The sequence below is a fragment of the Melanostigma gelatinosum genome (genome assembly GCF_949748355.1).
Source record: "Melanostigma gelatinosum genome assembly, chromosome: 16".
Taxonomy (NCBI): Eukaryota; Metazoa; Chordata; class Actinopteri; order Perciformes; family Zoarcidae; genus Melanostigma; species Melanostigma gelatinosum.
In genome coordinates this window covers 15,749,113-15,772,405 of record NC_136649.1, presented here as the reverse complement: position 1 = coordinate 15,772,405, position 23,293 = coordinate 15,749,113, and the positions used below count along the sequence as shown (strand labels likewise).

At 42.3% G+C, this 23,293-nt stretch overlaps 2 protein-coding genes across 7 annotated transcripts in view; both read left to right on the top strand.

Moving 5' to 3' along the window:
* mboat2a (membrane bound O-acyltransferase domain containing 2a) overlaps positions 1–12,770 on the top strand; it is a 40,579-nt gene extending 27,809 nt beyond the window's left edge. For both annotated transcript variants that reach the window (XM_079286003.1, XM_079286004.1), the window contains exons 4-13: positions 2,849–2,944; positions 3,710–3,765; positions 5,746–5,800; positions 6,702–6,888; positions 7,292–7,484; positions 7,947–8,050; positions 8,142–8,206; positions 8,504–8,636; positions 9,461–9,612; positions 10,456–12,770. In XM_079286003.1, coding sequence (XP_079142129.1) covers positions 2,849–2,944; positions 3,710–3,765; positions 5,746–5,800; positions 6,702–6,888; positions 7,292–7,484; positions 7,947–8,050; positions 8,142–8,206; positions 8,504–8,636; positions 9,461–9,612; positions 10,456–10,621 — 1,207 coding nt within the window. In that variant the 3' untranslated portion in view covers positions 10,622–12,770. The remainder of the gene's footprint in view (positions 1–2,848; positions 2,945–3,709; positions 3,766–5,745; positions 5,801–6,701; positions 6,889–7,291; positions 7,485–7,946; positions 8,051–8,141; positions 8,207–8,503; positions 8,637–9,460; positions 9,613–10,455) is intronic.
* Positions 12,771–14,214: 1,444 nt separating this feature from the next.
* The window catches only part of kidins220a (kinase D-interacting substrate 220a), a 42,871-nt gene continuing 33,792 nt past the window's right edge, over positions 14,215–23,293 (top strand). For 3 of the 5 annotated variants that reach the window (XM_079286893.1, XM_079286892.1, XM_079286890.1), the window contains exons 1-7: positions 14,215–14,342; positions 17,756–17,914; positions 18,766–18,864; positions 19,596–19,694; positions 21,093–21,191; positions 21,574–21,672; positions 21,893–21,991. In XM_079286893.1, the coding sequence (XP_079143019.1) occupies positions 17,783–17,914; positions 18,766–18,864; positions 19,596–19,694; positions 21,093–21,191; positions 21,574–21,672; positions 21,893–21,991 (627 nt within the window). In that variant the 5' untranslated portion in view covers positions 14,215–14,342; positions 17,756–17,782. Of the gene's footprint in view, positions 14,343–17,121; positions 17,260–17,755; positions 17,915–18,765; positions 18,865–19,595; positions 19,695–21,092; positions 21,192–21,573; positions 21,673–21,892; positions 21,992–23,293 lie in introns of all 5 variants that reach the window. The other 2 variants (XM_079286891.1, XM_079286894.1) reach the window with 1 other exon arrangement.

The window sequence follows — 23,293 nt, the reverse complement described above, 5'->3', positions numbered from 1 at the left end:
CCGAAATGTATATTGTTTACTTTACAGTATTAACATAGACACTGTACGCCTTGCTAATGATAATACTGCGTGGAGATGTCGGTATGAAGCTGACCAGTGCACTGTGGCAGGACTTGTGTTCTCTATTTGTTGCTCTCTCGCTCAGATACCCGACTCTTAGGGGGGGTGGGGGGGTGAGTGAGTTCAGTGTGACAGCTTTATGGAGTTGCTAAAAGCTCTTTCTCTGGACTGCGCGAATGTGAACCCGGCTTGGTGTGGATCAACCTGACCACTTTGTTTAGCGGCGAGGCATCATGTTTCATACTATTCCAATGCTGTGCCGCTCTGGATCTCTGACTCTCCCCCTCTTACCCTCTTACCCCTCCCTCACCCTCTTTGGCAGTCGGCCTGGCAGGGAATGTTCTCGCGACGCTTACCTGCTGAACGCTGCACGGCCTGCTGGATGTGAAAATCGTTAGATGTGGTGAAACCAAAGCAGAAGGCCGGGACAGTAATGCTCAACTCGATTGATGCTAAAGAAGAGCCATTACAAAATTACAGTTACTCAGACTGCTAAAGACATAAGACAAGATGTGCTATCAAGCTATGTGTAAATATGGTCTTTTCAAGTTAATTGGAATGCGTATTGGTGTTGGTGTGAAAGCATGGCTGTGAACCTGACGGTGAGAAGTGCGCAAATGACTGACTCTCAGTCGCATGCTGAACAGATGGGAAATTTCCTCTGGATCTGTGTATGCATTTGAGCAAGCATGAAGTGTGCCTCGAGGCATTTATTGTGTGTACACAGACTTAGTGAGAGGTCTAAGGGTGTTCAGACATTTATTTCTATATTTCAATATATTTTTTTCAATGCTCCATGTGCAGTGTGTATCCATACCTGTGGCTCCTTGTCTCCCCGTGATGACCTGTCTCTGCTCCTGTCCCACAGTGGGAGGCCAGCCCACTTCAGTCCCAGGCGTCATCCAATACTTCGAGTGGAAATGAAACCCCCCCCCCCCCCCCCCCCCCCACCCTCTGAGCTGTGAATTACACCAACACAAATCAGAGGAGGATAAAGACAGGCCCCGGTGGGCCCGCTGCAAATATAGCTGCGGCAGCACATATAGGCCGTATCCTCGCTTATAACTGCAGCTGCGTGCTGCCAGTAGAGAAAGCTGATCTCGGTGAAACTAGGGTTCTTGCTGTGGATTGAAAATATTCATGGAGCCAAGAGAAAAATGTAAAGATCTCTTGCACTGTTAAAATGTCTATTTCATGTCGTACAATCTGGTGTTGAGCATATTTAGCCTTTGTGTGAAAGCTAGTAGAATATCTGTCAGTGTTATTATTTCTGTTGTTTTTAATACTCTTTAATTCTCTTGACCTTCTGCCTGACTGATCTGAAGCAGGATAATTTCACCTGCTTCAAGAAAACATTGACTGAAGTAAAACAAGTGTAACAAGACACCGTAGGCAGGATTCGTATTCAGGTGTTTCTTTCCACAGTGTATTACACACTAGTAAACGGGGAAAAGAACTTCCTATATATGCACTTGTAATTTTGCCTCGTAGGTTTTGGACATTTGAGACAGTTATGCTAACCATGTTAAAACATATGAAGTAGTCAAAGTATGGTCTGGGGATTTCTCTTTAGTTCTTCGGTTGAACCTGAGAGGATACTGATGAAACGAGCTTTTGACTCTCACTCAAATCACTGTGCAGTTATGTTACTGTATTATAGCTCCGTTCTCATATTTGTGTATTGATGAGCATGGAGACCAAGTCTATAGGCGGATCTTCTGTTGTTTCTGGAAACCGATATTATTTCACATCTCTAGAAAGTCGATAGACAATAGCCGGCAATGTTCCATAAATACCACTTGGGTTGTCCAGTACAGAAAGCTCTATGAAGGTGTGCCCTAGTAGCCTCACTGTTGACATGTAAATAACCTCAATGTCTGTGGACCATTGTTGCATGAGATTACCCGATGAGATATGGAGAACAGTGCGTACACTGAAAACATCCCGAGTGTGGGCTGGATACAAACTCATCACTCTCTGAGCACATAACAGGATTGTATTATAATTATCACCGTTCCTTCTCGGAGTGGTTCTGTGATCGATAGCAGCGCATACTCTTTCAGTTTTTAGAGGCTGAGAGAAAGACCTTGAAAGGTCCGAAAAATAATTCATATAGCAGAAGTGTGAGTGGTTCATTTCATTTTGCTTGGCAGTAGAGATCAGATGATGTCTTGGACTGCACATACAGTAGGCTCTCGGAATCAAGAGGTCCCGTTGTCTCTCATCAGCTGCGAAGCCTCGCTCTCGCTGCTCTGTTGTATTCCTTCACAGAGCAGCACAATCCTCTCATTGTTGGCAGCAGAGGAGTGCTAGCTCGCTAGCTCGCCAGCTTTGACTTGGGCTGACTCTGCAACAGCTTTGTACAACAGGCGTCGGTGCTGCTCTGTCTTTGGATTTCTGTTGAAAGGTTGTGTTGTCCTCTGTCTCCAACCACAGTCCCGGACACATTATTGGAGCCTCCTCTGCTCCTTTGTCCAATGTTTGACCCCCCCCCCCCTTCTTCCTTTCCAGAGCTCCACCGTGGTGCCTCTGGGCCTCTTGTCTTTTGAACTGTACTGTAAACAAGACCCTGTTCAGCCACAGATATGAGAACAAAGGGACAGACTAAGAATTCTCAGGTTCAAAGATATGTCTGCCTGCCTGGAAAGCTCCTTTTCACTGTGTCGAGTCAAATGTTGAGAATTCATGTTCGAAGACATGCACCAAGATTTCACAGGTGTCATTTATTTATTCAGCGTTCATCATTCATCTCTCTATTTCCTGTTTTTTGTCTCTTTTTTCTGCACAGGTACTGCTTCATTGTGACGCTTGGCTACCTGATATTATGTCAGATCACACGGGTCTACGTGTTTGACTACGGCATGTACTCTGCAGATTTTACAGGGTAAGCCACATTAAGACCGGCGCTCTTTGTAATCTTTTTGGTCCTTAATTCAAAACCTCCATTGGCCTTAATTTGAACAAGAATTCGATATTGGATATGATAACCAGTCTGAGCGAAACAGAAACAAGAGGGTGTCACACTGCTGTGTCTGCAGGGGGACGTCGATAGCGACTCTTGTGGTTGGTTCCCACTCCTCCAGACTGTCTGTCTGACAATTCCAATTTTGACTCTGTTGCTTAACTTGATGCTGCCATCAGCAGGTTTCACGTCAAGAACTTGCACTTGCAGATGAACAGAAAGCGTTTATATGTCTAAAAGCAAGTTAAAGCACATGAGACTAGACCGTACAATGTTCTTTGATAGAGAATGGCTTTACTAAGTCAAGAGGAAGAGGACTGAGTAGTATAGGGGACCATTTGGCCTAAAGAACCGAGAAGAAGAAATAGAAAGAATAGCTACAGGAAGTAAGAAAAAAAAAAAGAGTCTGCAGTCATTCTGGAGGAAACTTTCCACTGTGGGTGAATTGGCATCTAAAGCCAGTAGTTAGTTACATGATTCCACCAAAAGTTAAATATGTGCTAGTTTAACATAACTTCCTCGAAACTGAAAAATAAACAAGCATTCAAACTAAAAGTTAGGCATGTCAAAAATATATTTATCAGACAAAAACCTGTGATGAGCTGCTTGTGTGTGCTGCACTGAGTGGAGTCGTTTTGAAATTCTCAATATTAACATGACCTTTTTCCATTTCATGCACTTCATCAGGCCCATGATGGTTATAACACAGAAGATTACCAGCTTGGCGTTTGAAATACACGATGGTAAGACGAGCATCAAAGTGTCTTGAAAGCGTGTGCGTGCGTGCGTGTGCATGCGTGCAGAAATGAAAGTGGTCCAGTTCTCTTTTCAGTTTCCAAACAGATCACATGGCCACCTTTTCTGAGCCTGTAGTCAGTTCTGACAATGGACTCGTTAACCAGACAGCATGAACACAGTTATGTAATGGAGCAATGACCAAGTATTCTGTGTCTCCATCTTTCTCTCTCTCTCTCTGTCTGTCTGTCTGTGTGTGTGTGTGTGTGTGTGTGTGTGTGTGTGTGTGTGTGTGTGTGTGTGTGTGTGTGTGTGTGTGTGTGTGTGTGTGTGTGTGTGTGTGTGTGTGTGTGTGTGTGTGTGTGTGTGTGTGTGTGTGAAAAAATGTAATGGCTGATTTAAAACACAAGCTGATTTGAACTGGTTGCACTTCCTATGTGCTAATCTATCCTTTGTCCCCGGACCAAAAGGCTTTCCTGACCCCAACCTTTCATCCCTCTGGATCATCCATTCTAACATCAACCATTAGAACTGCCAGGCTGCATACAGTTTACCATTGGATAGCAATGCTTTATCCATTTATTAGCCACATTTAAAAACCAGCGCATAGTGTATGTAGTTAACTACTCGTGTGCCGTGCTAATGCAGAAGTTGTTTTTAGCCATAACTGAAAATTAACTAATGAGCAATACATAAATATTAGGGGTGTAACGGTTCACAAAATCCACGGTTGGGTTCGGTACGATACAGTGGAGCCACGGTTCGGTACGTTTCGGTACAGTAGAAAACTATAAATGCCAGAGAAATGTACTTGATTTTAAAATATATTTATTCATTACAACTAACATCATGAAGTTATTCTTTGACTTTGAACAATGATGGAACTATACCTGAGTGACTCATCTTCTGGGGTGTCTCCTTAACTGCTCCTTAATGTTATGTAGTATTGTGACTTACATCTTGCTTACATCTTGTATTGTTACTTACATCTTGCAAAAGAGATTTTGAATCTCAATGGGATTACCTGGTTAAATAAAGGTTTTTCAAATTATTCTTTTTTTTTAATTTTCTTTTTTATTCAAACTTATTCGGTTCGTCATGCGTACCGAACCGTGAGCCTCGTACCGAACGGTTCAATACGAATACGCGTATCGGTACACCCATAATAAATAGAGATTGACATAGAGGTTGAAAGTAAACAAGTGTGTTCAAGTACTGTAACACGAGAGGCTTTAAGAATGAGAGGACGATGAGTGTCACTCATAGCTTTTTAGTTTCCACTTTGAGAATGAAGTCCCCTCAGGACACTCTAGACTTAACACATTCAGCAGTCTAATAGCAGTTTGTGTATGGATGTGTGTGTGTGTTGGTGGGTGTAGGCAGTGTAGCGTTTTAAGGGTTTTTTCAAGTCACTGATTCTTCTTCTTCTGCAACTGTGAGTCTTGTGAGAAACTAAGACTGCAACCCGACAACTGTCCCACCCTGATACCTGCCTGCTGCACGCACACACACACAGTATTTTGCCATACAGTAAAATACTTCTAAGAGACGGCTCATAGTCCAGCTCTTAAGAATAGAGTTATTAATGGCACAGTGAAGCTTTGATTGGGATCAGAGGTTTAATTGAGGCCTCGTAGCTAATCACAGCCTTGCACCACGAGCCGTACACTCAACCTAACATGTAGCCCACGATGCCAAAGAAGGGCCACGAGTGTGCAGTCTAATGAGTTGCAAAGCCGCATGTCTTCATAAACAAAGAGCAGACTGATTAAGACAAATTCACCCAGACACCCCGGCAATGGGTAGTTTTGGTTGATAGACCTGCAAACCTTGAGAGAACTAAGAACGTCAGAGTTTTATCAGAATACACGTAGTGCTCGTCTGTGTATTCTGTACTATTATCCTCTTTTTGATTTTCAGAGCATGATTTGCAGGTGCACATTTACAAAGATAAAATGTGACATGTACGTCTTTGTGTCTGTCTGTAGGTTTGGCCAAGCGAGATGGGCAGCTGACTCCCAGTCAGAAATACCTAGCTATCAGGTATGTGAATCAGGTATGTTTTTAATGCTTCAGATGATGGGCTCATTTAATTCAGCTCAATTTAAAAAGTCAACATGATCTTAAATCAGAGGTAATGAATAGGAGCCTCGTGGTCCCCGTTTCAGGCTCTCTCTGGTGTTGTCAAGCAGTTGTTAAGCGCTCGGTATCTAGGAAACTACAAATTCACCACTCTCATGTGAACTGTATTGTAGGAATGGCCTGCCCTCCCTCTGTCCTGCATTCACTGCAGATTCCTTTCCCTCACAGTTACTATTGGAGACAGGATTTGAGTGGGGTTGCGACTGTAAGCTAACAGGGAGCTAATGTGTGATTACATAGCTGAGAATAACAGAGATAACAGACAGAGCCGAGAGCAGGACTTGCATATTGAGACAATCTTTGCAGAATTTGTCAAGCACAGCTTGGAAATACGCTGAACATCTGTAAAATACAGTAAATGCATTAATGGCTGAGCTAGCCGGTCTGCCCATAAGGTCCCAGATATGCATCAAAGCTGCATTTCATAAGCATACTCTTGAGTCAGCCGAGCCCTCTTAGTCTAAATCCCAGATGCCTCCTGGGAAGGTGAGGAATTGGCGGCAGAAACGGGAGCTCCCGTTCAGACAGTTGGACTGCTACTTCGCCCGGCTGAGTATATTCAGCGAGGAAGGGTGAGAGACCACAAAAGCTTCAGAGTCGGTCAAAGCACTCAGGCCCTCCCTCTTGTCGTGGACGGTTCGATTGTGGTTTCTCTGCTGACAGGAAGCGCTCTCTACATATGGAATGTTGGTCTGTTGTCCTGTATTTTAGATTGAAGGGTTGGGCACAACATGAAAACAACGTCTAATTTCCAGGTTTCCCGCTCATCCAATGCTCTTGTCTCTCCCCTGTGACCATTAAGGCGGATGCCCAGCTTGCTGGAGTACTTGAGCTACAACTGTAACTTCATGGGCATCCTGGCTGGGCCCAGCTGCTCTTACAACGACTACATGGCCTTCATCGAAGGCACGTGCTACCAGCCACGCCACCAGGAGAACGCCAACGGCAAGGAGAACGGGAAGTACAAGCAGAGCGAACCCTCGCCCAAGGTACAGAACTTGCAATGCAGCCGTTTTAAGGGGTGCAGGGTAATTACAATGCGTTTGGTTCCCGTTAGAGAAACAGAAACCGAGACATGATTGAGAAATGAATGACGCAAATGTCTAAACCTCAAGGTTATTTGTGTTTGCTTACTGCATAATGCAAATTGAATTACACGCCAAGAGTGTTTACTCATCTCAAGAGATAAAGGAACAAAGTGGAGAACAGACGTTGCTGAATGCAAAACAAGAGGGAACGCTCAAGGACTTGAGTTAACCTTGAATCAACTTCACTTGTTTTTTTTGAAGTGCAAGCATCATGTCTCCCAATGTGGTGTTTGTTGTTTTTGAACATAAAATGATGTCATGGGTTTCAACGGGGCTCACACTCTGTTTTCTCACCTCCGCCCAGAATGACGTCATCTCCAAGCTGTGCACATGTGCCATCTCGCTGGCCATCTATCTGTCGGTGTGCAAGCTGCTCCCGGTGGAGCGCTCCATAAACGACGACTTCGTCAGCTCCACACCCTTCCATCTCCAGGTCATCTACCTTTACTTGGCCATGCTGGCTCTGAGGCCAAAGTACTACTTTGTCTGGACACTTGGTGAGTTTGATGTGATTTGAGTACACATTTCTCCTCACCCATTCTATATTGAATCCAAGATGAACATGTACTTTCTTTCTCTTTATTTGATTGCTCAATTCAGGACTAAAACAGTTACTGCTTTGGTTTTGTTTTGCTGATTTCTGTAGTTTGAACTCACTGAGCTGTGGACTTTGGTTATTTTTAAAGTAGTCTGTACAGTATGTTGAGAGGCAGCCTAAAAAAAGCCCCCCCCCCCAACTCTTATTTAACAGCATCTTCGTGACGCATCAGTGCCATCTAGTGCTGAGCTGAAAACTGCAGCTCCTCATTCTTATCAATGACAAATACATGTGACGCTAGATCTCCATCTGTTTCTGTCATTGCTTCACCAACGAATGTATTTAAAGGATATGGAGCTGTCGTCATCCTTCACTGTTGCCATTGTACAAATGTTTTGTGAGCGCTGCCTTTCTCCTGCAGCTGATGCTATCAACAACGCTGCCGGATTTGGCTTCAATGGATACAACAAAGATGGCTCCCCGCGGTGGGACCTGATATCAAATCTCAGAATTCTGGACATTGAGGTTAGGCTCTTTTTATGAGACCCATTATATCCACACAAAGTCCTTTTTCTCAACTAAAGCCTGACGTGTATTGTTCTGGATTCAATTTCAGTTCGCCACCAGTTTCAAGATGTTCCTAGACAACTGGAATATCCAGACAGCTCTTTGGCTCAAAAGGTAAAAGTATTCAGGCTGTAATAATGTACCTCGCTCAGTTTGTCCGAGAGCTGGCTGTCGAGGGTTACTTAAATGTATGCTGCACATCTGCATATCTCAAGTCCAGCAAAATGCCACATAATGATTGTAAAATACATACAAATCACAAAGTATTCTGTTTTAAATACAAAAACAAACATTGATGGCTTATATTGCAGTTCATAATGTGATCAAGTTTCATTTCTTTCATTTGTGTGGCCAGTGGCTTTCTATTTATCTCGAATTGTTTTACTCAAACACGCGATGTGTGTTCCCCAGGGTGTGCTATGAGCGCTGTCGCATCAACCCCATGATGGCCACCTTCCTGCTGTCGGCCATGTGGCACGGGGTGTACCCTGGCTACTACCTGACCTTCCTCACTGGCATTGCCATGACCATGGCTGCACGGGCAGTGAGTACGCACATTGTCTTTGTCTATACAGAACCCATTGTTGGAGATTTTCCCTGCCAGATTAAGACAAATGAATAAAAATCATAATTCTGGAGTGGTAGCAGCTCATGAATCACGATATCGAGGGTGAATCCAACAGTCGCTGTTGACATTTTGTCAAAGAGCTCTTTAGATTCACCACTGTTACTTAGCAGAACCACAAACACACAGCGCGGTTCATTTATGGAGAGTAAGGGGATAATGATAAAGTATTATACCTCATGTTGAAGTGTGAGGCCATTACCACTAATCTCTGCTAAGCCAGACCTCTTTACTCAAGTCTTGTAAAAGTAGGAGGATATTTATGTTCAGACCGTGGAGTGGTGCTACATGGGGGGAAACTGGCACTGTAATTCTAGATAATCTACTCGCAAAGGGTTGATTAACTGAAACGACCGCACAGTAAATTTGCGGTGCAGGTGAGTTCTTGCAGGGACTTTCTTCCTCTTTATCTAAAGGAGGTCAAGTAGACCATTGACCTGGTTACACTATAAAACTACTGGCCACTGCCCACACAGATGTGTTCAGAGATGGATTTCTTTAACGAGTTATGAAATGGAGAAAAGACATAGAGAGAGGGAAAAGAGAAGCTTGAGCAGATTAAAAGCAGAAGTAGGCAGTAATGCCAGCTGCCATGAAAGATTCCAGGAACTTAATTGGTTCAATTCAAGTCTTGTCTATTGTACAGTAAAATGAGTGGGATGCAATTTCAAGGTTTACGTGTCATTCACTTGAAAATGATGTTGTGAAGTTCAACTCACGGGATGTTTTTCTTCTCTTCCAAGGTAAGACATAACATCAGACCGTACTTCCAGGTCTCTGACTCGCACAAGCGCATCTATGATGTCGTCACGTGGGCGGGGACTCAGGTTGCCATCAGCTACACAGTGGCGCCATTTGTCCTCCTCGCTGTGGGACGCTCACTCAAATTCTACAGGTTTGTGTGTTTGATTGAATAGTGTGTTGATAATGATGAAATATTGCTTTGAGTTCAATACAGACTACCATAGACTGTAGTTAAATCAGCATGTGGTTGGTTGTCTCGTTTCATTCCTTTTGTGAGCAAAAAATGAGCTGTTTAGGCAAAAAAAGAATGTTTTAACAAAACCAAATTTCTTTCTTTTTCTCCTCATATATGAAACATAATTAGACACTCATCCCAAACTATGACTTATTGTGATGCATAATACAGCGTTGTCAATAGCACCACTTTTCTCATAACTATTATGCACAACTGTTGTTCATAGAGTAACAAGACTTAAGTCTACAGCCACTCCAGCGGCTCTGTGTGGCTGTATTCAAGCACTGCGCTAATGCTAACGTCAGCATGCTAACAATGACCATGCTAACATGCTAACAATGACCATGCTAACATGCTAACAATGACCATGCTAACATGCTGATGCTCAGTATAGTGTTGAACACAGTAGTACACTGCACCACAGTAGTTTAGTGTGTTAGCATGCTAACATTTGCTAATTAGCACCAAACACAAACATGTTGACCTGAGCAGAAGTCAGGGGATCACCAAAGCCATTAGGATGCATCCTCTTGGGAGCATGAATGACTGCACAACATTAACGGGCAATTCATCCATTAGTTGTTACGATATTTTGGCCTGGACCAAAGTGACTGACTAGCATTGCCATCCCTAGTTTTTTAGCTACACTATGGGTAAAAAAACCGTTCTGACCTGCATTTATTATCTGGTTTTGTGCTCCAACTATTACTTATAATAAACCGTGTTGAAATACTTCTCATTTTTGGAATGTCGCCGCAGGTCCTGGTACTTTTGCTTGCATCTCCTCTGCCTGCTGTTGGTAGTGGCCCTGCCTGTCAAATCGAGACGCCGGCAGGCCAAAGAGCAGCAGGACGGCTTAAAGGACAACCAGACAGACCACAACAGCACAGACAACAACTGCAACCAGAAAGACAAAGCCACATGAGGCTCTGGACAGCGACACACAGTCCCTTCAGCAGCAGGAACACTGAGACAAAATAAAACCACAGAGCTGGAGTGTGGCGAGTCTGACAAAGAACCAAATATCGGATGCTCTGAGAATCCTAACCGACGGAAAACACAAGTCAATGTTCTGTCAAAACTTCCAGTAGCAAGGACGACAGCAATCACACTTTCTGACATGGATAAGAGACCAGGATGTAACAATGGCCATAGTGTAAACTAACGAGTGATGGTGGTTGCTTTACATTACATTAGTGGAAATGAAGACTTCCAAGCTGCCTTAAACCCTCTATTTACTCGGCTGGGGAAATAACCGTTGGATGGCACACTGCAAGAACCTCTTTGCAGTTTCAGTTTATACAAACAGATGAGGCGTGCAGTATGTGGAGGGTTTTTGTCATTGTCTGGATACAAGCCTCTGTTAGGTGGAAGTGGAAAATGTTTTCATGTAAAAGAAACATTACTTTATCATCAGCTGCCAATTTCAAACAGGCCTTAGGATCCTCAAAACATTGTTTGATTTCTATGTCTTTTTAAAAATCTTTATTGGAGAAGACTTCACATTGTACGCGTTTTGTATTTAGATGTTTGTGACCACACTATTTCAGATCCATTCTCAATGCTTTTGTTTTCTGTGATGAATCCAATGACATACAGAGTCCCAAAGATGAATTCAGATCTCGTCCGTCTCCACCAGTGGAAAGTCTAAAAGAGGCACTCAAGAGTTACTAAATGGATTTCTTTTTTTATTTAAATTTTTCATATCTGCTGCTTTTTTGACCAACATCACTCGTCAGACAAAAGTGTGTTTTTCAAAGGGACTTCATGTATGCTGTTGGGATTTCCATTTTTGTCCTTAAGGATTTCTGACCTGGTTTCAGGGGTGTGATTTGTTTGTTTTTTGACCTGTGTTCAAATGTCGTGCCTCTGTAATACGAGTATCCAAAACTATTTAATACAAATCCTAAATCATAAAATTGTATAATTCGACAAACTCAGTGGATTGTTAACGTCACTGTTGAACACAGTTTTATTCAAAATAACAAATCTCGGCAAATTACCACATTTACTGAATATGTATTTAATTGTCAAAGGTTTTGTCGCCATAATTATTACAAATCAATAGACTGTAAAAGAAAAGTTTCCAAATTGATACACAGTGCATTAAAAGCACACATTGTGGTCAGGCTGCAAACTGTAAGTGGAATTTGGAATAAGGAATTCACATCTGTCTGCAAGAACATCTGAGAAGGTTATTTATGTGTGTGACATCATCGTAATGTACACAAATTCAAAGACATACCATCTTGCGGTAAATGGTTTTATTTCATATTGTGTGCACTTATGTTAGAATAGAGGATATTTCAGGGTGCATTTACTGTAGGGTGAGAGAGACACTGGTTCCTCACATGGTTTCGGTTCACGGCTCTCCTTAAGCCTTTCAAATCATCCAGTTTACTCTTTATAACACGCAGCAGTTCAAACAGCTACCCGTGTAATTTCTGTATCATTTGACATTTTTTTATTTTAGGAAAGGCACCTCACTGTTGTCTGTTGTCTGGGCAATTCAAGCCCACAATATCATAAACACTTTCGTCGTACATTTTGTTTTCTTCCAATTGTCAATAATTTGAGTTTGTTTGGTGCATTTGTGTTCTGTAAAATAATAACAAAGCAGCAGAGGGGGAGCTTTTTCCATTTATTTTCAAGATTTTCTAACATTTGCATAGTCCTGCCGTGTGTGTGTGTGTCAGTATTCATGTGATCCGTACATGTCGATGTGGTCTCATGTAAACTGTATTTGTAGCCTGGGCCTTGTGTCGGCGAGTGTGGCCCACCTAAGGGAAAGGGATGTCATTCTACAAACAAAGCGATTATTGCACTGCATGGCCAACCAAACCAGCAGATCAATGCAAATGGCTCCATATGTCCAAAGTGCCAAATCATAATTGGCGCATTTTTGTTTTGTATGTATGTGAGCATGCGTGCCTGCGTGTGTGTTTGTGTGTGCGCGCGCCTGTGTAACATAACGGTTATTTTTGTGTCAGAAGGAAATTTATTGAAAGATTTGTATAACAGTCCATTAAAATTCTGATTTATGTGGCAAAATAAAGAGAAATTATTTTTAAACACTAAAACTGATGTTTCAAAAATATGTCTAATTCTTTTTGTCCAAGAACAGATTAATATCAGCAGCAAAACTGATGTTAAAATGCAAAGGGGAAATCCCAACAACACACTATGTCCTTGCATTGTTGCTTTGCAATTTTACTGAATTATTACAATAGGCTTGTTTTTACGGCAGGCGTATTGAATTGTTTTAGCAGGAAAAGCTCAGGTAAAACTAATTTCATTAGTTTCCCAGCACAAAATACCAAACATGCACAAATGGAAGTAGCTTGCCTAAATGTCATCCTAAATGTCATGCAGATGTTTTTCATTTGTTAATCGCACCTTTGCTTTTACTGCTATAATCGCATTGCTGCAGATGTGTTGCAATATGATATTTTACAAAGTCCCGTCGGTGCTCACTACATATGATGCTGAAAAGTGCAATGGGTATTTAGTGGCTCGTGTCACAATATACTGTCCTGTACCTAACTACTGCAAATTGGTGCAAAAAGCCTTTTTCAAAAAGACTATTTTGACATGTCACAGGAGGAAAAAGCACAGATGTAAATGATCAAATTAATAATTTCTGTATTCCGTCAGAGTGGACACAATGATGGAGCTAGTTGATGTTGTAACCCTTGTGCTTTTTAATTACAAGTCTAAATGGCTGCTGTGAAAATTGCATATGCTACTAAATGTCATCATGAAACCGTTCGTTTAAGATTATTCAACAGTGTTTTAAGTAGTTCTGACATTAGTCTTCCCTTCCAAACCACGATGAAATATTCCAGTACACACGTGTCAAACCTATGCAGTCTATGCAGAATGGTCGCCCACTGTTTTTTGGATATGCCCTCCCTTGGTTCCCGCCTGATAGTCTAATAAATTGACCATCATCTTTAAGTCCCTTATCTATTGTTTACATGTATGCATAAACATATTAGGAAATAGAGTAGAGGCTGTACGTACGAATCAGTGGTGGAGGATGTATTCCGATCTCTTACTCAACCAATCTATCATGAGTAAAAGTTCAAAATTTAAAATTTTACTCAACAGAAGTATTAGAAATATTGAAGTATCAAAAATATTGATTATGCAGGAACAATGACCCAATGAGAGTGGTGTTTTATCGTTGATATCATATTAGATTATTGTCACTGATGCATTCACAAGCAGCATGTTATTGATGCAGCTGGTTGTAACTGTTTTATGTACTGTTAGTAGTTTTATGTACTAGAAAACAATGCATAGTATTTTACATGCTCATAATAGGGTTTATAAAATGTGAATCTGCAAAAATAGTAAAAAAGTACACTATTTCCTGGTACAGTTAGTCCTGACAGTTAAAACATCTAAAACTTCAGGGTCTTGTTCTAATGTAGACAGTAAGATTTGGGGGTTTCTGAAACCCTTCTGCTCCGCCACATGAGACGTCCCTCTAACCAGGCGTAGTAGTGGGCGGAGCTACGGACTGTCCTGTATGTGGCAGGTTCACGTTACACCGTTAAAACACAGCAGTCTCAGCATGTGGAAACGGTGTTTCTGACTAAATTCCCCGCGCGAAAATCAAAACAAAGAGCAGTCCAGCCCAGGTAAGAGCATCTTCACGTTGTGCACTGTACTTTTTTCTTCTTCTTCTCTGCTTTTAGAGGTGAAACAAGTGTGAGGACCTGTTGGAGAGCTAGCCATTCTGAGCTAACGTTAGCCTGTTGCGTTAGCCGCTGGCAGTTTGGCTAGCGAATGTTTCGCTGTTGCATCGTAGTGACAGTAGTAAACACGGGAAGTCAGTCCGCCCGTAACATCCTTGTCAAAACCCGAACAATACACACCAGATAAAAGTAGATTAATACTTTACTGTATCTGGTCATATGTGAGGCCACGCATGTAATATCTCTCCGTGTGTGTGTGTGTTTTATCCAGATGTTTAACTACTTTTTTGACAAGCCGCAGTCAGAAGGGCTGTTGCGCCAAACCTGCTCCTATTAGACATGTTACTCTTAAATTGCAGGTGCAGCATATACCTACAGTAATGCATCACAAGCTGAAGGTGTACTGGGTTAAATAGATACCCTTTCAAAGTAAAACTGTGCTGATGTGAAATGCAGACCCTGGTATTTTCAGAATAACACTGTGCTGATGTAAAAGCAGACCTTGGTATGTGAGAGGGGAACTGAATCCGCAGCAGTTTCACACCCAACATGACAAGCCATGAAGTGCTGACTTGTTAAATTTAGAGATGGTATCCAGTGTGGCCTCCCAGGTTCCTGCTAACCCGTGTTCACAGCTGACAGGGAGTTTTATGAGTTTTGATGACTATATCAAATGTGTTGTTACATAAACACTGAACCACATATGACCTGAAAGTAGATCCGGGTGTTTTTATATGTGTTGATAAAACAGAATACCATACTGGTGTGTAGTAAAACCGGATATATCTATACCAAGACATCATCTGTGTTTTCCTGCTTTACGGTTATATGAAGAATATTTCTGTTTTTTCTTTTTTTTAATGTTTTAGTGGGAATGCCGGAAAATTTCCCTTACCTGTTTGGTCGGTTATTGTATCTACTTTACAACTAATTTCCTTAATCAAAATGTCTTATTCTTGTGTGTAAGTGTATGCTAAAAGCAGTAATACCTTCTTTATAGAGCCGATATTATTTGTCACATTTTATAGACCAAATGATGACTCGAGTAATTTAGAAATTGTCACATAAGTCTGAAATGAAAAGAGTTATTTGCAGCCCTACTCTGAAATATAAATCATACATTGATACATACATTTCAGTAGATATTTGAATGAAACTACAGTGTTTCAGAATTAGTCTTAACATTTTGGCGTCAATTAAACACACTTAAAATAACAAGCCATCAGCCGCTCCCATTGATTTCAACCACATTTGACTTTTACACGATTTAAGCCAGCATCTTATTTCCTCTTCCCTTTTATCGATATAATTTGGTGCTAAGCAGTGCATGCAATGAATGGAAATCGGGTCGCGTGTGCCTATTGTGTTGGAAAGAGATGGGCGTCGGCCAGCCCCCCTCATCTAATATTCAGCCGTGAGTGAAGGGGGATGCTGAGCACTGCTTGTTGATTCTGTTTGCGAGTGAACGAGGGATAACGATTGGTGTTGTTGAGTGGCCACATAAATATCAGCCTCACCCTACACTAAGGTATGGCGTTTGTTTGTTCACCTTTTTAGTGTTTTCTGGAGGCTATGTGTCTTTTTAAAGCAGCTTTAATCCTTTGTTCTAATAGCTTTTTACTGTTTTTACTGGTGTTTTGTCTCTGGGTGTGTGTGTTAAGTCTTTTAAAGGATGTGGGTTTGCTCCCATCGGATCTCTGCTCAACAGAGAGCGAGCTAAATCTTTACTGATTGGTTCTTGTGTGGCGCTATCGCCCACCCATTGTGCTGAGAGACAATGAGCTGAGGAGGGTGTGTCAACAGTCTTATATATATCCTTCAATGTAAACAAAGGATTTTTTTCCTCATTTTTGTGTGACACTGTCTGACGTGGGAGAGGGGTCGGCAGGTGATCCCTGACTGAAGAAATAAGGAATTCAGAATAAAGGAAGAATGTGTAGATATTCATTCACTAGCTGCTCTGACTCAACTGACTGTGGGCCCGACCGGCATGTGATATTTAAGCGTTGACCTGAGCCTGAGCTCTCCCAGATTATGTTGAAATATTGAGCAGCCTGTTTGCTAATCTTCATGTGAAAGCCATTGCCAAGGCAACTTTGCAAGCAGTGAGTGACTGCAGCTGATTTAATTCTGTGTTGCTGTGGCAGGAAGTGAGTCTGACCATGATGGACGAGCCCAACTTTATGAATCATTGATGAGTTTTTCATTGATTGGTTGAATCCCCGCTACAGCTAAAACAGCCATGTTTGAGGGAGTTTCTTTTGTCAGCTGAAATGATGCATTCAGTGTCTGGGAAGCTTAGATATTTCACAGTATGTTGATATTTTCTTGTCAGGGCCCAATGGTAACAGAAATGTCTTGTGTGAGGACTGCTGTTGAACTCCAGGTGACTCTCATGCTAGTCTGTTTCACGGGTTTAAAACTGGGCCGTCTGCATTGATTTTTGTCAGAGGCAGACATTTACCTACCGGTGTTCTACTCCTATTTTCCCATCAGTGCAAAGCAGTTTCAGTGAAATGGTGTGCTCCTATTCTGCCTTCAGAAATAAACTTTTCTTCTTCAGTGTTCACAAATTCCCCCAAAAGTCCAATTCCAGGCAGCGGAGGAGGGTAGAACGGAGGTCGGCCTTGAAATAATTGGAGCACACAGTCGAGTGCACCGATTGTCCTCATGATCACTACAATCAAAGGATCAGAGTTTAGAGACTGTTCTTTGTCTTCAGTGGTATTTGAGGACTTAGTGGACGTCCTGGATTGGAGCGTTGTTCCTGGCCTGCCTTCATTATACCGAGCAGAAGGTTCATGTCGTCAGCGCGAGCAGGCAGACGGAATCTAAAACTGAACTTGAACCAAGTGACCCGGTTAGCTTCTGTGTAATGAGCGTGTTCAGTGCATTATCCGACTGTAAGCACACTTTTGCATTGTGGTTGAAAACGGACACATACCACCGTGTCCAAAAAGGTTGAAATATTCCATTTTTGTTTGCGCTCCAATTCATCTGTGGAAGTGTGGGTGTATGCCGGTAAGATACAAATGCATATAAAAAGAATTTCCATGTTTTTTCTTCTTCATATTACATTTTTTTAAATGTGATCCTCATCTCTGAGTGTATCTTCTGACGTTTATAGTAAAAAAATATGCCTCCTCTGTTTTTTGATGTTTGTGCATGTGTGCTGGGTTTGGACTGTACTTGTTTATTGCCGAGCATGACTTCAAAGATGCACCACACCCTCTTCCCAGTTTTAGCATCCCAGCTCCTCTCTCAGTAGTACATGTAGCCGTGCTAGCCCGATAGATGCCATCAGCATCTTTAGCCTTCTTCTGTGGACGCTCATCTGTTTTCCTCTCGCCCTGCAGCGGTGCACAGGTGGTTAGCGGTCCGCCATGGATACCACCAACTCCCTGAAGATGACCTCTCTGGCCATCCAGAGCCTGTTCAGCTACGTGGAGGAGGAGAACCTGGCCGCCATCAAAGCCCACTTGGACAAGTTCAGAGATGTGGACAGCAGGAGTGATGTAAGTCAACTGTATCACAACAACCCCTCCGTTTATTTTGGGGAGCAGTATGAAGTAACGAGAGGCTCTTTGAGATCATGTGACGAGTGAAAGGAAACTAGAATCTGTTGTGAAGCTTGAGTGAAACAATCCCGAGATGAGAAGAGAAGACACAGTAGTTGATATTGTTTTTGGTTTATGAAGGGTTAACATTATGTATCAGATATATGTATGAGCTATAGTGCCAATAAAAAGCATTCAGTCCCCCAGGAAATGTTTTCTTTGACTTTTAAGGCTTTTTTACAAAAAAAAACATGTGTGGTTATTCTTCTGTGCCATAGACCCCCGCTGTTGTCCAAAAACTATTAATAAACATCAATCATGACGCTGTTACACTGCGTGACCCGTTCCTTCCTTTCCTTAACCACACAGTTCATTTTCATGTCAATCTCACATTCCAAACCATCCTGCTGCTGTAACCACTCACGAGTCAACCAAATCCATGTTAAACGTGTGTTTAGGTGTTTTAGTGAAGTGTTCACCCTTTAAGTATATTCATGAGGTCACATGTCATCCATGTACCTGTATGTAAATGATGGATGATTCTCATAACGGTTAAGTCTTTTCATGAGATTTGACGAGAACACCATCTTTAACCTTAAGACTTTAACTTTGACTGATAGAGAAGCCTTTCAGTCCATGTTGCTTTAAGGGATCGGTTTATATTTAAGTTAAATCAGCAAATACTATCACTTCCTGCCTTTTCTTTTCTAAGGGAGTTCTCTGAGGGTAACAGGGAAAATAGTGTCATTAAAATCTTTAATCTTTATATTTATCTTTATCACGGTTTAACTCCCTTCTCTCTTTTTCAGAATGGACAGACTCCCCTGATGGTGGTGGCAGAGCAGGGCAATCTGGAGATAGTGCAAGAGCTCATTAGGAGAGGAGCCAACGTTAACTTGGACGATGTTGTAAGCATACACACGCATAACATCCCAAACCGCCTAATACGAACACGCCCTCACAAACACACACACCTGTGGTGTTTCATTCAACATTGGGAGCCCAGGCACAGGTGAAAAACAATGCGGTCATTTGAACCACATTATCCACTCGAGCGGCCTTGATGTCCCATCCTGCTGAACTCACCACACTCGGGCTCAGTCCACGGCTATTATGAGCTGTGATGAGCCATAATGACGAGTTATTACACGTTCTTACCTTCGCCGTTTTGACTAAATGACAGGATCCACTTGCTGGCCAACACCCTGTGCCTTCAGAAGCCAGCCCCCCCCACACACACACACGCACACACACTTAAGCACGCATATACCCTCCACATGCATGCTCACATGCTACACCTCTCATTAACATCTCACTTGCACGTGTAACCCGCTATTACACATGGCACACTGAAGCTTGCGCTCACTCTCGCACCAGCAGAAGGAGAAAGGAGAAGCGTTGCACTTGTCTTTTGTTTTTTACTGAAACACTCCTGAGACACTGAAACACACTGAGACACTCCTGTCTGTCCAATGCGACACCCCGTTTCCGTGAGCACCTGGTATGACCAGCTGGTAGGTATGCAGTGCTTTGACCACTTCCCGGGACGTCCCACGTAGCACTTGAACAGACGTTTGTCCGACCGGATTTTGGAGGTAACCGGTGGTGTGTGTGTGTGTGTGTGTGTGTGTGTGCGCAGGACTGCTGGACCTCGCTGATCTCGGCAGCGAAGGAGGGCCACATCGAGGTGGTGAGGGAGCTGCTGGAGAACAAGGCTAACCTGGAACATCGAGACATGGTGAGAACATGCAACGTTTTCTGCAGATTCTTTTGTTTTATAGATGAAGAACTTAATTCTTATTCAAACCGATTCACGCGTCACCTCCTTGTTTCCTCTACATCTACTAAATACTGTGAAAAAAATGTCTGAAATGCCAAGAAAATCATCTTAAGAATAAATAAATTTGGGGTGTAGGCATGCGACGATAAGAACATTTCATGTCACGATTATCCTGGCCAAAAATTGCGATTCCCAATATTACATCAAAAATCCTCTAAATATATACTTTAAACTCCTAAAATGGCAATAAAACATACTGGAATCACTTCACCTTAAATTTAGTAAAGAAACAAATGTTGTTGTTTTTTGTGAACATCGTTATTCGTAAAAAACAAATAATCAGCAATGTTAAATAACAATCGTAAATCATGAGGTCCTCCTGAATAAATTCTAGGATAAATAATAATTCCTGTATTTATTTTTCACTTGTCTTCCATGATGGCGAGCTAGACAGATTTTTCAAGCCGCTCGTGACAATATTAACAATCTTCCTGACAATGGATTCCCCACAATCAACTTATTGAGAGTGCATCCCTGCTGGTGTGTAGCATGAAGCAAGACGACACATACACAATACGTAGCCTTTATACGATCAGAATATAATAAAGTCTTGATTGTATGTGCATTAGTGGTTTCTGTCAAATGTAATGACCGCAGTGCTGGTGGAACAGGATGCCTTGAAATGGACATAAAATGAAATTATTTCATGTTCTCCGGTAGTAATACCATTTCCTGATCTCTGGTTGTCTCCGTACGGGGCAGTGATGTAATTTAGTCTTTGGGATCTAGACCTTTCCAAGGCAGACGGTCTTGCAGGCTGGCTGTAGTAGCTGTTCTCTACATTCACCAGCAGACTATTTGGCAGCATAACCATTGAAATAACCATCAATAGTAAGTTATATAAGTTAAATAGTAAGTTATCAAGTGTTTGCGATACGTCCTGTACAATAAAATTTTTATTTTTTTCATGTATGATGTGACATTTAGTTTTACTTCATGGAAGTGACTCGGGACGTCACCTGACTCATTGCCATGCGAGGCATGTCTAAGCTGCACAGGACACATCATCACAGCGGGATTATTATAAACCACACAGTGTGATACTGTTCACTCAGTGGAAAGTGTGTCACACCAGCTGTAAATAGCACATTTTCCTTCCACGAAAACTGCTTAGGTTTGACCTGTACTGCTTGAATGTAACGCTGTTGCTGCCCTTACACCTTGTAATGATACGATAATACGTCCAGAATGTATATATTCTATATGTAGGGGGTGTGTTACATTCATGAACACATTCTCTCCTCTCTAACTCACCCGTGTTCTGTGTGTGTGTGTGTGTGTGTGTCCCCCACTCAGGGAGGTTGGACCGCTCTCATGTGGGGAGCCTATAAAGGTCGTGCAGATGTGGTCCAGCTGCTCTTGGAGAAGGGAGCTAACCCCAACATCACTGGTCAGGTATCAAGATCGGACATACTTTTCCTTAGTTCCCCCATAACAATAATAATAGCATCATTGGCTTCTGTTGTTCCTTTATATCAGGATTGAAAAGTACTGGATGGGGCAGTTTACTTTAAATACAATGTTCACGTGATGTGTTTTACTCTGATTGCTCCATGTAAATGTAATCCAATGTTTCAGCTCACAAGTTAAAAACATGACACATAACTTCACAGTAACAAAACTGTGAACGCAACCACAGCTCTGCTCTTCACCTGCAGCGTGCGATGCCTCTGTTTCAGTCGTGTCAGGTGGCTTAAAGCGTTAGTACGAGCGCAGGCCTGACACTGGTCATTAGTCACTGTCAGCATGACTTCACCCGTCTCCTCTGGCCCAACAGTACAGCGTCTACCCCATTATCTGGGCGGCGGGTCGAGGCCACGCAGAGATTGTCCATCTCCTGCTGCGACACGGAGCCAAGGTCAACTGCTCCGACAAGGTAACTACATAGTGACAGATGTTTATTCACTTCTTTATTTAATCCCACAGAAGATGTAGTTAGCGGGACGAGATTAAAAGATCCAATTGCTTTGGTCGACATCCACCATTCTAGTTCCCCAAGTCCCTCTTCTCTTTATTTAGTTACCTTCCTGCACAGTTAATCACAGCTCCCCGGGTGTTTGACTAAATTGTTACATATCTTCTCATTTTCTCTGCAGTATGGGACCACTCCTTTGATCTGGGCAGCCAGGAAGGGCCACTATGACAGCGTCATGTACCTTCTGGCCAACGACGCCGATGTGGACCATGAAGGAGCGGTAAGTAGATTGTCTGTGAATGGTTGTTTACTATTCGTCAGTAGCATTCAATAGAGATCCAACACTACTGGAAGAACTACAATTGTAGTTTTAAATAGTTTGAGGTACATCTGTGAACATTGAAGTACAATATGATATTTTCATGGATCAAATAATAAAATGATGATTTGAAAGGGTAACTATGGTATTTTTCATTCATTCGTACTTTTCACGCGCTTTTCTCATGTTTTGGTGTCCAAGTGATGAATGGGGACAATTTGTGAACTTGGTCCAGCATCACGCTGTAACTGGCAGCCACCCAACGAGCTGCGAGCGTAAATGTAACGTTAGGTTCACTAAAGGAGCTTGTTTTTGCCACTAACGGGTTCAGATCGTTAGTATAAGTGTCAGATAACATTATGGAAAGGACCCTCGTTAGTCCCGTTCAACGAAAAGTCTCAATGTGAATCTGAACATTGAACAGCAGCTCTTTATCCGTATACTCAAATATATACGGCCGGCCATCAAATTCAAAGCCCTCGTTCACATTGTCGTAATCATCGGAATATTCAGCCACGAAATTAAAAACACTTGAGCTACGCTTTCTTTGCTCCAACACAACAAACTGACAAACACCGGGACTTGCGTCTCCAGCGGTGTCCTACAGCGGCACGTCTCCTCGGGATATTTCTCAACTAGACATCTCCTTCAGCGAGATTCACAGTAAATGACTGTGAGGAATTGCCTTGATGGGATTACACTGCAGCCCATGAGCAGCTGCAGTTTACGGCGCTCTCGCTCAATACTGGACCAATTCCAGAAAGTGCTGTCCCTATAGGTCGGTTAGACACAAAAACATTATTGTCGGGGTTCTTAGAGATGTCTGGAAAAATATGGAAAATTGTTATTTGAGTGCTGATGCCCGCATTACAACGCCTACATGACTGCACGTATTTGAAATAGTATATTATTTGGTAGTGTTTCAATATTTGATTTGGTAAACTGAACAGGTAGCTTAACAGCTGAGCAAGTCTAATTTTGTTTTGGGTTCATCGTGGGCGCCATGGCAAACTAAGCGGCCTGTTCTCGCCCGAGTATCATCAAGATTTAATGCTCCCAAGCGCCACCAACTCATTAGTAAACGGCAATATTAAATAATTGATTGCATCTATGACACAGCGCATCTGTGCTCCTTCGAGTCATGTTGCATCTGTGCTGTCACCAACTGAAAAAAGTTCGATACATAGCATCAATAATCAGAGGGAACTAGAGTGGCTAATGTTGCAGAGCAATTCATTTACATGTGATTTAGAGACTCTAGTG